Here is a 16458-nt window from a genome sequence, read left to right as displayed (position 1 = left end):
CTAGAAATTGCAATTCTCCTGCCTCAGTAGCTGAGATTACGGGCGTGCACCATTGCATCTGGCTCTAAATTATACATTAAGAGAATTCACACTAGGTTGGTTTAATATAAGAATAAAGCATAGACCTTTCAAAAAGAAATCTGATCCTGGACAGTTACACCAGGAACAGAGGCCTAAGAGGTGCCAGTTTTCTTAATGTCATGTCACCTGTGTCCCTTCTCCTGCTTAGGAATCTGTCTAGATACTCACATGCTCCAAAAACATTTCATCTTAAAACTACATGTGATTGAGGCCCTTGTAAACAACTAAACTGTTTTTGCAGCCTGGGTTAAAACAAAATGAATGGAAAAGATCTAATTTCTCTTAACTGTCAGATAAACACATTCATTTTACTTGCAATGTTTGTGGTACATTTCACCTGACTTTCTCTGGGATTTAAACCTTATAAAATTTGCTGAATCCAACTAAGCTACAAAAATAGTATATACACCATACTATATCCTATATCTTGTGAAGGAAAGAAATGAGCATTATGTTCATACGCTGAACAGCAAAATCTTTCCAGTCAATATAACTCTTCACTGATTCACACATTGGCTGTTTTGACCCTTGCCTCTTATTGCATCTCTTCAAGTAACAAACGAACAACAAAAAACTGTTTTCCAGATCACCAGTTAAGTCTGCTCCCCTGTCTCTGATCCCTTCATATTCGTATGCAACACAGCAAACACTTGCTATGACAGATTTACAGTCTTTTCCATCACAGTGTGAGCTCCACTGGGCAGTGGTCAGCTTTACTCTGTTCACTGGCTATACCTCAGCACAACAGGTATGATGATTTTCCAATGAATTTTGCCAAGTTGAAGAAAAAAAAAAGCTGACAACTCAGAAAAATATACATACCCGGTTAGAATAACCGGGTATGTATATTTGGGGAGCAGAGAGTTACCTTTGGGGAACAGAGAGTGGGCAGTGCCTAGAGGGGGCAGGAAGGGTACCAGAGTCGCTATGAATGTTCTTTTCTGACCTAGTGGAGGTTACATGGGCACCTTCCTTCACCAGCTGAACACTGGTTGAATTGTATGCTTGTGGGGTCTGTGTGCTTCTGAATGTGACCCACTCAAGCAACAAAAGTTTAAGTCTGTCAAAATTTTTTGATAAAGGAAATTACAAGGATTCAGTGACTGACATTAATCAAGAATATTGGGCATCAGTTCTGAAAAATAAAGTTAAACTTCGACTGGGGACCACAACGCTCTTTTATGTCAGTCAGTACATGCTCAGCCATGGAAACTCACCAGATGTTTTCTACCACATCACAGTCACAATGGGAAAAGTCCACTGAGACAATACACATAAGGTGCTTAAAATGGCACCACATACATGGTAAATGCTACGTTAGCTATAAATACTTCAAAACACACCACAGTAGTTCCAAAATCTAAGGCTTTAACCTTAAATCACAAACAAATTTTCTTCATTAGAATCCAGGGTGAGAGGTCTGGGAGTGAAGCTCAGTGGTAGAGCATGTGCTTATCATGCAATCCCTAGCACCAAAAAAAAAAAAAAAAAAAAAAAAAAGCTCAATTTTTCCCCTACCTTTTTCAAAACAGCTTTCATAGCCTTACTGAAGCAGTACTTTCATTTACATAATTTACAGTTATGGCATTCACACCACCATCTGGTTTATTTCAGTCAAATCTGAGGAACTCTAAGCTCCAAGGCTGAGAATCATGGAGTACCTATGCTGAAACAGAACAGGGATCCTCTGGCCCAGTCTTTCAACAAGCAAACCACTGGGACAGGTGTTTCCTGGTCTCCCACACCAGAGACTCTGATTCACTTAGTTTCAGAGCACAACCCAGGAATTTGCATTTTTTAACAAATTCTTCAAGTAATTCCTCAGAGAACACTAAGTTTCGTTTTATAGATGAGCGAAATGGAGACCAGCAGGGAAAGGACTTGCTGAGGATCTTCTTTGTAGGTAAGGAACACCCAAGGACTAGAATGAAGACTGGCCTTTACACACCAGTGTTATTTCCATGACTCCATACTGTAAGGCTCAGGATCCAGAGGGAGTCCACCCTAAACTTTGGCTTCTTCCATTGAGCCCTGAAGCCTTTTACTTTAACTGGAGAGAAACAAAAACCCAGCTTTTGTTAGGAATGCAGAGCCAGGTTCTTTGGAAACCTAATTTAAGTCACAGTACATATATATATGCTGTTACTAATATATATATATATATATATATATATATATATATATATATATATATATATATATATATATGTGCTGTGACTTAAAATTATATATATACACACACACATAATACACACACTGTGTGACTCTGTTATTTGTTTGCTTTGGTTTCTTCCTTTATAAAGTGGCAAAACAATATTAGGTTTGCAGAATGTTGTGAAGAGTTACTACAAAACTAGCACAGAGCTTGGCCAATAAAGGAATTGCAGTAAGTACTAGCTAGTACTGATTCCAAATGGCACTAAACTACATTCTTCGTTCTCCTACAGGCGTGTTCTCAGAACGTAGTTCCCTAAAACAGAATTGCCTGGAAGTGCCTGTTTAAAACATAGATTTCTGGAACTAGCCCCTCCACAAGACCTAATGAATCAGAATCACGGGAGTAGGGCCCACAAGTCTGCATTAACAAGCAAGCACCTTAGAACCTTTCTCTGCCTACAAAAGTATGAGATACATTATCCACATAGCTATGGACAAAGAGTGACTCTTGTCAATGAAAACATGCATATCAAAGGAAACCAGGTAGTGCTGAACATTTTAATCTGATAAGATCAATTTTCTGCTAAAAAGGAGGTGAGTGAGTGCCACCTACTGTTTCATTTTAGAATGCAATGCTGAGGTTGCTTCAAGTCCCCTCTCGGCAATTGAATTCACCTTGAAAAATAAATCAGTCTTGAACAAGATATCCAAAGTACTGTTGCTAGGAGAGGGAAATGGGCTTTATTTAAACAAGCTTGAAATTTGAAGAGTTTATGGAGTTTTCAATTAGTATACTTAACTCCTCTAATTTAAAGTTACTGCTAGAACAGTAAAGGAATATATAATCATTCCCACACCAGTCTACACTGAGGGTGAAAGGAAAACAGAACTGCTGAAAGTGCCCTAAAATACTGTAAAGAAGCACCATGCAGCCACACTTACCCCAAGACACCCTCCCCTGGCCCCAAGGGGAAATCAAGTGAATTAGGATGAGCTTCTTAGAACATTCTATTCAATCCCTGTACAGAAGCTGCCATCTGCAGGACACTGGTTGAAAAGCTAATATTCCCTTCAAAAGACACTCAGAAACCCTTCTGAAATACAGTCTGCGACTGAAGTTGAAAGCTAACTTCCCCTTCGAGCTTCCAAATGCACAAAACATACCCAGAGGCTCAAGAGAGATGGGCAAGACCTTATAAATATTCATATAAAATATGCAGTTATATACCATGTTTCAATAATTCCACGACAAATCGTAAAAAGCAGTTGTATTTAATTTTTATTTTTAAAAAATAAACGACAAAATATATACACTGTGGAGTCTGAATTTCACCATCACAGAGTGTGAATGATGGTCCGGTTGCGAAGCTCCTGAATGTACTCCTTGGCATGGGCGACTGCTGTCTTCGGTGCCTCAGGTGGAGGTGGGGGTCCTTCCACCAGCTTCACAAAATAATGGCAATAAACCTTCTCCATGATCCCACAGCGACCCCTGCCATGGTAACGGATGCGTTTCAGGCACTGGCCTCGCCCTGAGGTGGACTGAGCTACAAGGGAGGAAAAAGAAGAGTTACAGGAAATGACTGCTCCCCACAAGACCACAGCTTGATCAGTGGAGCAACTCGTGACCTTTCCTCACCTAGATCCTAGCATTCATTACATGAGCCTCACTGGCTGGCTGAAGTAGGCTCATCTCTACACAAGTACTTCCTGAGCACCAAGGGCCAAGCACTATTTTAGGTGCTGAAGAAACAAGATAAGGTAAGGCCCCTACCTCCACACCACTCACATTCTGGAGGGGGAAAACACAGTCATTCTGGTTGGTGGCAAGTACAATGAATTAATTAAATCAGAGATGTGAAAGAGATTGATGCAATGGTGGGGGCAACTTCACATTGAGGATGTCAAGAGGCATCCCTGAGGAAGAAACATTTGATCTAAGGTGAGAATGAGTCATTCCAGCAAATGTCTAAGGAGAAAGTATTCCAGGCAGAGGGAACATTTGGAAGGAATGTACTTGGCTTGTTTTAGGAAGAAAAAAAGACCAGCATGCTAAACTATATTAAGCAAGGGTAAGTGTGGCACAAAAAAGAGAAAGGAATCCGAGATGAAGACAGGGACAGGTTACGCAGGGCCCTGCAAGCTGGGGTCAAGAGTTCTAATTGATTCTTCTATACTTGTGATGACAAGCCACTGGAGCCAGGGGTTCCCAAATTTGCCCCTAAGACTACACCAGACTAACCTAGGGAACACATTTAAAATATGACACTGATACCCCCATCTCTGGGGATTCTAATTTAGTATATTTAAAGTGGGTCTTCGAAATCAAATCCCTAGCAAATACTCCCATCTGAAATTTTGATTCACAGCCAGTTTTAGGAATGTGGACAGCACAACCTCACCCTCAGCTCCCCTCTGTCATGTGGCCTATCAAAGTCTAACCTCGGAATTCTGAAGAAATCTTTTAAATAGTACGTAAGAGATTGATCACTTGTTCACTCTTAGTAGTAGCCACCTTCTACTATTTCCTAAATATATTTAGTCAGTTACTTTTTGAGTTAATAAGCCTTTTAAGAAAGTAAATTTTACAGAATGTATATCAACCCATCCATTTCAACACTTGGTATTCCTACATTCTTACTGTAATCTAACTTTATAAATACAAGGACGATATCTAAGTAATATGGACAACCCTGTAACCACAACACCCTGTTCTGGAGTGGGTTCCTCCGAGCTTTGCCAGAGAGAAAGCTAAGGATGAAAGTGATTAAGAAAGCTGCCTAGGGTCTCAGGGAAGTGTCACTGCCTTTACACCAACTCCATCTACTCAGCACTGAAAACATTAGTAAGAATTTTCAGAAAGAAAACAGCTTCATGAAATTCATTTGGAAAAATAAGAGACTCAAAGAGCCAAAGAAATCCTTTGCAAGATGAGTGAAGCAGGAGGCATAACACCACCAGACTTTACACTACGCTACAGAGCCATAATGACAAAAACGGTATGGTATTGGCACCAAAACTGACACTTGGCCAATGGTACAGAATAGAAGACACAGAAACAAACCCACATAAACACAGTTATCTCATACTAGACAAAGGTGCCAAAAATATACATTGCAGAAAAAACAGCCTCTTCGACAACTGGTGATGGGAAAACTGGAAATCCACATGTAGCAAAATGAAATTAAACCCCTATCTCTTACCATGCACAATCAAAACTTAAAGTAGATCAAAGACTCAGGCATGAGAACAGAGACCCTGCACCTAATAGTAGAAAAAGTAGGTCCAAATCTTCACCCTACCAGCTTAGGAACTGATTTTCTTAACAAGATTCCTAAAGTGCGAGAAATAAAATCAAAATTCAATAAATGGGATGGAATCAAACTAAGAAGCTTCTTCTCAGCAAAGGAAACAATCAACAACCTGAAGAGAGCCTACAGAATGGGAGAAAATCTTTACCACATGCACCTCAGATAGAGCATTAATCTCCAGGATATATAAAGAAATCAAAAAACTTAAGACCAAAAAATTTTTTTAAATAACTCAATCAGGGGGCTGGGGTTGTGGCTCATGGGTAGAGCACTCGCCTCTCACATGTGAGACCCTGGGTTTGATCCTCAGCACCACATAAAAATAAATAAACAAAATAAAGACAAAAAAAAGAAATAACCCAATCAATAAATGAGCTAAGGAACTGAATGGGCACTTTACAGGAGAAGGAATACAATCAGTCAATAAGTATATGAAAAAATGTTCCACATCTCTAGCAATTAGAGAAATTCAAATCAAAACTACTCTAAGACTTCATCATCTCATTCCTCTCATCATCTCACTCCAAAAATACAAGCAACAATAAGTGTTGGCAAGGATGTGGGGCAAAAGGTACATTCATACCTTGCTGATAGGACTGCAAATTAGTGCAGCCACTCTGGAAAGCAATATGGAGATTCCTCAGAAAACTTGAAATGGACCCACCATTTGACCCAGCTATTCCACTCCTCAGTTTATATCCAAAGAATATAAAATGAGCATACTACAGTGATAACAGCCTCATCAATGTTTATAGGACTTCAATTCAACAATAGCTGAACTGTGGAACCAACCAAGGTGCCCTTCAACATATGAATGGATAAAGTGTGGTACATATACACAATGGAGTATTTACTCAGCCTTAAAAAAAAAGAATGAAATTATGGCATTTGCCAGTAAATGGATGGAGCTAGAGAATATCATTCTACATGAAAAAAAGCCAATCCCAAAAAACTAAAAGCCAAATGTTTTCTCTGATAAGTGGATGCTAACTCACAATAAGGGTGTGGGGGACTAGGGAAGAATAGAGGTTCTTTGGATTAGACAGAGGGAGTAAAGGGAGAAGGGGTATGGCGGTAGGAAGAACAGTAGAATGAACTGGACATTATTACTGTATGTACATATATGACTATATGATCGGTGTGATTCTACATCATGTACAACCAGAAGAATGAGAAGTTATACTCCATTTATGTAGGACATGTCAAGTGCATTTTTTACTGTCATGTGTAATTAATTAGAACATATTTAAAAACAAACAACAAAAATAGCAGCCTTACACACTTTGAGTAAGCACTAGGTTCCCTGGATCAACCTGCCTGGTAGAAACCTACAAATAAGAAAGGTGAAACAGAAGTGAGCAAGAGATTTCTAAAAAGCATTTTACAAACAAGATGGCTACTTCTATCTAAAACTGCTACTGCAACTACGAGAGCACCAATCTCCAAATACACTGAAGATAAGGAACACAACTATATCGAAGAAGCACTGAAACTAGTCAACTGCGCACACTATACAATCCATCAAAATACAATGATCAACCCTACAGATGTTTAAACTCCCATTTTCCTTCCATCTCCCCACAAGCACAAACTTCAGAGCAGGTCTGCACAAGAACAGAAACACAATACCTGCCAAGTACCAGCCATGATTCCATCACAAAGCCATGAAAGGTCACCTACCCATCTTTCACCACACAATGCCATCATTTCTTTGTGTCAAAACAAATTCTTTTTTTTTTTTAAATAACCACACAAGAGACACAATGCCTTTTTTTTTTTTTAAGAGAGAGTGGGGGAGAGAGAGAGAGAGAGAGAGAATTTTTTTAATATCTATTTTTTAGTTCTCGGCAGACACAACATCACTGAGGATCGAACCCGGGCCGCATGCATGCCAGGCGAGCGCGCTACCGCTTGAGCCACATCCCCAGCCCTAAAACAAATTCTTCTGAAAAGCCAATATTCTTTATTATCCAGTAACAGGAATGCTCACAACAGCCACTGCTATGGTTTAGATCTGGAATGTCCCCCAAAAGCCCATGCATGTTTAAGGATTAGTCCCCAGTTTGGTGCTCTTGGGAGGTGACAGAAACTTTGGGAGATGAAGCCCAGAGGGAGGTTTTCCGGTCGTTGGGGGTGTGCCCTTGAAGGTACTGCAGGAACCTGTCTCATTCTTTCTTCACCTCCAGCCCTGAGGTAAAAGGTTTCACCACATGCTGATACCATGATGTGCAGGTTTACAAGTGGCCAAAAAGCAATAGGGTCATGGCCTGATGACCATGGCCTAAAACCTCCAAAACTATAGCTAAAATTAAACTTTCCTCTTTTTAAACTGACTGGTCTCAGATGTTTCTTACAGTAATGAAAAGCTGACTAATCTCTCCTCTACCAATCCTCTATGTTAGGGGTTTCAAACTGCCTTTGTTATGGAACCACTGCAACTAAAATGGCACAATATACACACCACTGTCATGTGAATCTGTTCTCATTGAAACAGGTGGGGAAAGACTCACAATGGTGCCACTCCACTTGACAAATATTTACTGAGTTCCCACTGGGTACCAGGCTCAATAATGGGCTCCAAGGGTATAACATGACCAAGATATCATGGGCCCTATCCCAAAGGCCCCTCTGAGGACAATTTCAAAACCACTGTTTATAGTTAACAGTCTCAGTGAACTTAACTTTAATAACATAAATCTCTTGCCCAAAAACTTCCTGTGATTCCTCTTCAATGTAGCTTCAAGCAAATGCCACAACCTACCATGTTCAGCCCCCTAGAAACCTGGGCCTAGCCTACTCTACTCTTCCAATTACATCTACTCCACCTCCTTCACTTTGTCCCACTCATAGTTATATCACACAATTTCTGCTCCTTCTAGTCTATGTGCCTTTGCTTAAATGGTTACCCCACTTTAAAAATATGCTCTTCTCCTAGACCCTACTCCAGTTTCCCAAAACCTACCCACAAAGGCCAAACTTTCCTGGAAAATATCCATGACTACTCTAACCCATACTGATAGCATGTCTCTGTATTACTCTTTTAGGTCCCAAATCAAACACTATCTTTATAAATGCTTATTTTTCATATGTAGAAATCTCTTCCTCAACCACTTACATTCCTTTTGTACTACCGCCAAAAAATCCACAAAGAACAGAAATTATTGTGAAAATCATCCTCTGCTAATTAATATCATTATTAAATAATTATATCCTTAGAAATTTACTCAAATTCTGATACAAGTTTCAAAGTTTTCCAAAATACATATAATGCTAATGGTATATATGGTTTTGTTCCAACTTAGAACTTATATATCCTTCCAAAAGAATATTACTGTCAAAGAACAAAATTTCATGTGCTAGATGTTTTAAACTGATATATAAGGTTTATCATTACCAATTATGTAGGTGGTATGTACAGTTTAAGTATTCAATAATTTTTAAATGAAAGAAAACATTAAAACATCACAAAAATGGGAATGACCTATGCTTCTAAGATAATACCCAATAGGTATATTTAAAATATTGTAAATGTTTTGATTGTATGTGAATCTAAACATTTCAACATTAGAAGCCCTCCCAACTCCCATTTCATCACTCTAATCCCAGAAGACTGATATACAAAGGCAGCTGATCACTTTCTCTAAAGTGAATCATTTTAGATGCCATGAATCACTACACAGTGACATCAGTCCACTTGTTAAGTTCTGTTAACAATGTCGTTAGTCATCATTATAAGTTTGAAAAGGAAATGAACTTTCTAAATCTGTAATTGTGCAACACCAGATATCAGCTTTAGAACAATGACAGACATCTGAAGGAATCACCTTATAATGAGAACCAAAAAAGCATTTTCCTTTAAATATGTACACTTATTTCAGGGCCCTGAAAGAGCATTAATAAACCAAAATGGCAGCCAATAAGTAATTAGTCTTTCAAAATTCTAAGAGAAATCTATGAAATGACATGACTATACCTTTCCAAGAACAAAATGAAATAACTGGTTTCCCACATTTTATAAAAATCACTAGGGTGCTTATTAAAGTTTCCCAAGTCTGCCCCCTAGGGTTTCTGGTTCAGTAGGATTGTGGCAAGGTCTGAGTATGTAAGAACCTCATAGGATTCTTATTAATAAGTTTGGCAAAAAATAGTGATAGTGGGGGCTGGGGATGTGGCTCAAGCGGTAGTGCGCTCGCCTGGCATGCGTGCGGCCCGGGTTCGATCCTCAGCACCACATACCAACAAAGATGTTGTGTCCGCCGAGAACTAAAAAATAAATGTTGGAAATTCTCTCTCTCTCTCTCTCCTCTCTCCTCTCACTCTCTCTTTAAAAAAAAAAAAATAGTGATAGAATGTCTACATGACATGGAAAAAAGATATTTCATCTGCCTGAGGGTATTCATCTCTTGATTATGGAAGTAGGCATATCAAAAGACTTAATAAATTTTTAAAATTTTAAGACAAATCCAAACTTCTTAATCCTATTGAAGAAAAATTATTTATACACAAAACTCAACAGACTGTAGGTGGGGCAGAGATTTTCAGCAGAATTAAAGGCCCATCTGTATAGGACTGGTAAAGTATATTTTTGCTTAAAGGCAACACTGGACTTTGCTCTTTCACTTAAGCTCCTCAGCGCACCCCTCTCTCCCCTGCCTATCTTTTCCCCTCCCTCCCTCTCTCTCTTTACCATAATTACTGAGACTCTCTTTACTATAATTATTGAAAAGGATTTAAAGAAAGTTTGTGAAAAAGATTTAAAGACAATCCCAATTTCATTTGTATCTGAATCCATTACAAAGTCTAACTGCTAAGTATCTCATATCCCTATGAAATTGAATAAAATTAATTAAATTTGATTTGATATTCAGAATCATAGAGCAGAAAAGGTCACCAAGGTTTTAAGCAAATGGGTTGACTCCTTATCCTTTTCATCCCATCTAATGATTCTGGGCTCTTTCCTAGTATTTATGCACGCTGCTTCCAGAAGAAAATGCTCATGATTTTGAACTACTGTGGCCCTGCATCTTCTGAGTTGCCAATTTGATTTCCCTCTACATTTGTGCATGTATCAGAATAAAATTAGTTATAAAGAAGTCAGCTTTAAAGTAAGACATTTCAATTGAAAACCATAACTAATTTGAATTTAAGGAGGAGGTGTGGTTGCTGGCATTAATTCTAGGGTAAGCAGAGATGAGATTTTTTAACTTAAGCAAAATATCTCCAGTAGGGCAAAGATTATGTGACATAGTACATTTTAGATTATTTCTTTTTAATCTAATTGCTGGAAAAATTAAAAGTACAACTAATTCCACCTGTAATGTATCAGCCCCATCCAACCCTCCAATTTCTGAAGAATAACAGTTCCCAGGATCTGAATTAGAATATCTTTAGATAAAATAATCCTTCTTTGATACGTAGGTTTGACAGATGAAGAAAATTCTGCCTCAAGAGCAACATCTTTGATTAGAAAACTGCTGATGTCAGAAGTAACTGCTGCTGAACTGAAAGGAAAAAAATAAGTCCAGCTAGTGTCCATTTTACCATGGCTCTGTCATAACTGTTGATCTCCTCATAAGACAAGAGCTATGTGAAGGTATGCTGCAAAGAATCCCCTACATTTATTTGTATAGCACATCACGCTTCCCAAACATTTCCATCTACACTTATCGAATTTGATGTGGAACAAACACATAAAAGCAGCGATAATGGTTTAGGACATAATAACAAAGGGATACAAACATCTGGGTCAAGTGAACCTTCCAAGTTCCCTTGGCTTTGACAGTTCAAGAGATTTTCCATCCTGATAACTTGAAGGTTAAATTATAGACACTTTTATGGCTTAGGAACCTGGCATGGTACATATAAAGATATTTTAAGTCCACATGTAATTATACTCACTGCCTTCCAGTCGACAAAGAATTTAATGGTTTTTTTTAATCACCTATGTTCTTTCTTAGTTTTTGTATGATTAAACGATCATGCTAGTACCCATCTTGAAATGGGTTATTTAATAATTATTGGCAAGAGATTTCATGATCTAGTCTCATTCAGAACAAGCAAGAATAAAACAGTAGTTAATATTACTTATAACAGATTAGCATCGATATGTTTAAGGTTTAAGAATAAGCCACTGGCAGCAATTTTCACTGTCAAAGCAACCTAAGTAGTTAGATATCAAAGACTGTCATTAGATAGGGAATATGGCATCAGCACTGAAAGACACTTTTAATGCTAAGAATATTAAAAATCTTACCTATATATAAATTGGATCTGAATTCCACATTGTGGTCTCTCACTGCCATATCTTGTGCTTCTAAAAGAACCTTAAACAAGGAAAAGAAAGGCGTTCTCATATGGCTAATCCTGAACTAAAACAGAATTAAATTTCTCATCTCTTGTTATCTCTGTTAATGTGACTGCTAATCACAGGCCTCCATTTTATAGTCAGTTTTAAAAAGAGAAAATCAAATGATGAAAGTACTAAGGATAAGGGATACAGTGAGCTTTCCCTCCTCAGATAAGAATAGCTATTGCAGGAATGCAGTCTATCCTGCTGGATTTTAAGTGATATGTGTAAGCCATAAAGGAACACGGCAGTGCTTGTAAGTAGTGCTCGTGACAAGGCACACGATGCCTTTCAGTCAGGAACTCGTCAAAAAGTCCAAGAAATTCAAGAGCTACATCTTATTGAAAATTCTAAACTTTGGATCCAAAGTAACTATAAACAACATCAGTTCACAAAATCAAAAAGCTAAAATTATTTTTTTTAAAAAAGCTAAAATTATAAATTGATGCTCCATAGATATTTTCAAATAACTTAACTTCCTCACATTTTTAAAAAATAGGACAATTTGTCAGAAATAACAGAAACTAGATCTTTTACTCCTTTAAAGAATGAGGTCCAATGCTGAGCAACAGACACTTGGCGAATGCATTTTGAACTGGTTCACGCAAGACCAAGCTCTATATGGGAGGCCTGAATCCACCAATCTCAACTAGTCAACTACAACCTGAAAAGTAAGAACTGACTTTAGAGGCGAATTAATTGAAGAGAAAAAAAATAATGCTGAAATACCTATATAAGGGATAATGGTGACTCAGCTTTTTGAAAAAGGAACATAAGGGGCCTAGAATGAGTCAGCTTCACTGCCATTGGCACATTTGTACCTAGTGAATCAGCTACACTAGGAGTTGGCATGATCCGTATAAATCACCAGATCCAATTCCACTTAGTGTACACAGGCAAAACAAAACTGGACAGGATAAATGTCTTGTCCAAGGTCACAGGAAAAATATAAGAGAAAGGACGAGATTCCAATTCTCCACAGTTCCATTCCACTGCTCCTTCTATTCAGCTAGTTATAAAATCATAGGCTCTGTCTTGGAATTGGTCCCCTCTCCCAAAAGAATCTTCTAAAAAAATCACACCAAATCATTAAAAATAAGGTAATCACTTCATAGACTAAAAATAAATAAATGTATGGTGCAAATAAAAGCATTTTAAGAAAAAAATGCTTAAAGCATACCACATTCCTGAGGAAAAAATTAATAAAACTAAGTTTAAATCTAAATCTGTATTATATAGAGTGAATACTTACACCAGAAGATTCAGGGAATTCTGGACTTGAGCTGAGTTTACTAACACCTGAAAGATAGCTGCATGTCCTTATCTCCTCCATTACCAGCCTGACAAGCTTACCTCTTTAATTATTTGGGCCCCTTTTTTATCACTAAATTCCAACTGAGCCAAAGCTTGGTCAATGGACATTCCTCGTATCTAGAATTAAAGGGTGACAGACGAGAGAGAATAAATAAATTAATTTATAAAATCAATGTTCCCTTTTCAGTGAAAAGCAGAAAGGCTTACAATAATCTGAATAACTTCTAGAAACAGTGAATTAAATCCACATAACAAGAAGAAAACAAGTGTGAAGAGGGATACCACCCATCTTTAAATCAAAAGTGAACTTAAACACCTTAACTGTAAGGCCTGGGATGTAATAGTTTTAAGTACATTAAAAGAGAATGGCATGACAAAAAGATCACAAATTGGCAACAACTGCAATTAGCATTAAATGCATCTCTTCCACCTGCAGGATAAATTGCAACTACATTTGCTGCTTTTCTCTCATTTATAAATTTCATGTCTTGGGGAAAAAAAACTTAAAAATCAACAGTATTAAAATGGATCAAATCAACTTTTACAGATAAGCAAGTAAGCTTCCTGGATGCTCTGGTTACAGCCAGCTCCTGTGCCTTTGAAAACTAAATCAACTAAATCAGAAAAAAGATTAAAACATGCAAAAATCATATTTCTCTGAACTATCACTTTTTAAATTATCTTCTTATTATCTGAACATGTATTATGCAGCTATATTCCTCACTGTTGGGGAAAATCAGGACAGGTATGTATTTATTGTTCAAATAATGGGGGGGATTCATGGCTTTGTTATTAAGCATTATATAGTAATAGTTATTTTAGCTTACCAATTTTGCCAAATACCACATCTTGTCTTTGCTGTATTTTATTTGTCTTCGACAGTGGTAGACTTCCTTAGGGAAGAAAAAAAAAACTGTAACAAGTTTATCAAAATGATATAAACTGTAGCAAGTTTATCAAAATAACAGTGATATACGCTGATCAAGTTTCTGCTTTCTATGCCCAATACAAATGCTGCCATTAAGAAATAAAACATTCTAAAAATTTGGAGATTCTTTCTCCCTACAAAGTTGGATTTTTCTTAAATCACACTATGTTAAAAAATTAAAGAAACCAGGATGATGGTGGACACCTGTAATCCTAGCAACTCAAGAGGTTGAGGCAGGAGGATGGCAAATTCAAAGCCAGCCTCAGCAACTTAGCAAGGCCCTAAGCAACTCAGGGAGACTCTGTCTCAAAATAAAAATAAAAAAGGCTCAATGGTTAAGTACCCTTGGGTTCAATCCCCAGTCCCAAAAAATAAAATAAAATAAAATTACTAAATAAGAAGTAGAAACTCTAAAAATGATTAGTATATGCCAACATTTGCAACATCTCTGTTCAGAAGGACAGTAAAAGGTTTGAATGAAAGTATCTTGAAACATTTTGCTGGTCAGCTTTTTTAATTTTCTGTTTCAAGTAGTGGACATACCTTGTTTCTTTTCTTTTAATCAATCTCTGTTAAACAATTTCTAGTTCATAAAGCACTCCCAGTATTTCATTTAGTCTAACTCTATGACTTGGGAAAGGAAACATTTTATTATCCTTTTGTAAATTGAAAATTTGAGAAATCAAATGACTTCTCTAAGAACACAAAACTTATAAAAGAAAAACAAAGTAAAAAAACAGGGAAGTAACTCGAATGTGTACCTTCTGAAGTTTCCCTTCTGACTCTAATATCCACTTTCTTTCCACTATTTTCCCTACTAGCTTATATATATATATATATATATATATATATATATATATATATATATATATATATATACATATATATATCAGAAAAGATTCAAGGCACACAAGAGTGAGAAGATCTCAAAATTTTTTAACATTCTGACTCCTGCTGGAAATTTTCAAATGCCTTAGAAATAGCAGTTTTCTCAAGTAGTCATCTTTTAATATCGTTATGGTTTAGATATTAGGTGTCCCCCAAAGCTCATGTGTGAGATAATGCAAGAAGGTTTAGAGGAGAAATGATTGGGTGATGAGAGTCTTAACCCAATCAGTGAATTAATCCCTGATGGGATTAATTAAGTGGTAGCTGAAGTTGAATAGGGTGTGGTCGGAGAATTGGATCACTGGGGGCATGCCTTTGGGGTATATTTTGTATCTGGCAAGTGGAGTCTCTTTCTCTCCTTCTGATCATCATATGAGCTGCTTCCCTCCACCATACTCTTCCACCATGTTCAGCGTCACCACAGCCATGAGGAATTGAGTCAGCTGTCTATGGATTGAGACCTCTAAAATCTGAGCCCTGAAATAAACTTTTCCTCCTCTAAAATTGTTCTTGTCAGGTCTTTTAGTCACAGCTAGCAGAAAAAGCTGACTAAAACAAATATATAGCAAATTTCATTTCAGTTGCAATAGAAGCTGACAAGTTGAAAACTATACCAATAGCCTAATGACATTTTCAGCAATAAAGTATCCTAGGGAGCACCCAGGAGAAGTGTCACCACTGATAATACTAATCTGCAAAAATTAATCCACCTGATAAAATCTTTTCTATAAAAGCTTTTCAATTAATGGATTCCCATGATAGGATATTTTAAACCTGAATTTTATGTTATTGTCCTTAAATTTTTCAAAAATAAAATATAACAATAATAATAATAATATACACACATGTGTGTTTAAAACTAATCTAAAATATATCTTATTTTCAACTATATATATTTTTAAATTAATTATCAATAATTAGTTTAGGGGCTGAGGTTGTGGCTCAGTGGTAGAGCACTTGCCTTGCACATGTGAGGCACCGGGTTTGATCGTCAGCACCACATAAAATAAATAAATAAATAAATAAAACAAAGGTATTGTGCCTATGTTCAATGAAAAAAAATTAAAAATTAAAAAAAATTAGTTAGTTTAAAAATAATCTAAATATACAGATAGTAATCCTAGCAAGAGCAAACATGTACTCTACATGTACTTTGTAAAAGTGAAATGACTAATACTCCCCCCCTCCTTTGTTTGGTGCTGGTGAGATTGAACTCAAGACCTTAGACATGCTAGATAAGCACTCAATCTCTCAGCTACACCCCCAGTCTAAAGAACACTTTCTAAATATAACAAGACAAAGTCGCAGTATATACATCTATCATAGCAAAAAGAGAACGTGACAAAGTTGGAGTCAGAAGACACAGTTATAGGTCACTGCATATACACTATATACTAGATAAATATAGTATACATATATACTAGATATAGTTG

General features: G+C 37.0%; 1 protein-coding gene across 2 annotated transcripts in view; it reads right to left on the bottom strand.

Annotated features, from left to right (window-relative positions):
• Window positions 1-3499: 3499 nt before the first annotated feature.
• The window catches only part of Mrpl22 (mitochondrial ribosomal protein L22), a 39807-nt gene continuing 26848 nt past the window's right edge, over window positions 3500-16458 (bottom strand). For both annotated transcript variants that reach the window (XM_005325452.5, XM_040273441.2), the window contains 4 exons: window positions 14037-14102; window positions 13249-13326; window positions 11803-11872; window positions 3500-3785 (listed from right to left, as the gene is read on the bottom strand). In XM_005325452.5, coding sequence (XP_005325509.2) covers window positions 3574-3785; window positions 11803-11872; window positions 13249-13326; window positions 14037-14102 — 426 coding nt within the window. In that variant the 3' untranslated portion in view covers window positions 3500-3573. The remainder of the gene's footprint in view (window positions 3786-11802; window positions 11873-13248; window positions 13327-14036; window positions 14103-16458) is intronic.

This window comes from Ictidomys tridecemlineatus, chromosome 1, assembly GCF_052094955.1.
Source record: "Ictidomys tridecemlineatus isolate mIctTri1 chromosome 1, mIctTri1.hap1, whole genome shotgun sequence".
NCBI lineage: Eukaryota > Metazoa > Chordata > Mammalia > Rodentia > Sciuridae > Ictidomys > Ictidomys tridecemlineatus.
Note: the sequence above shows the minus strand (reverse complement) of the source record. Positions and strands in the feature narration are given on the sequence as shown.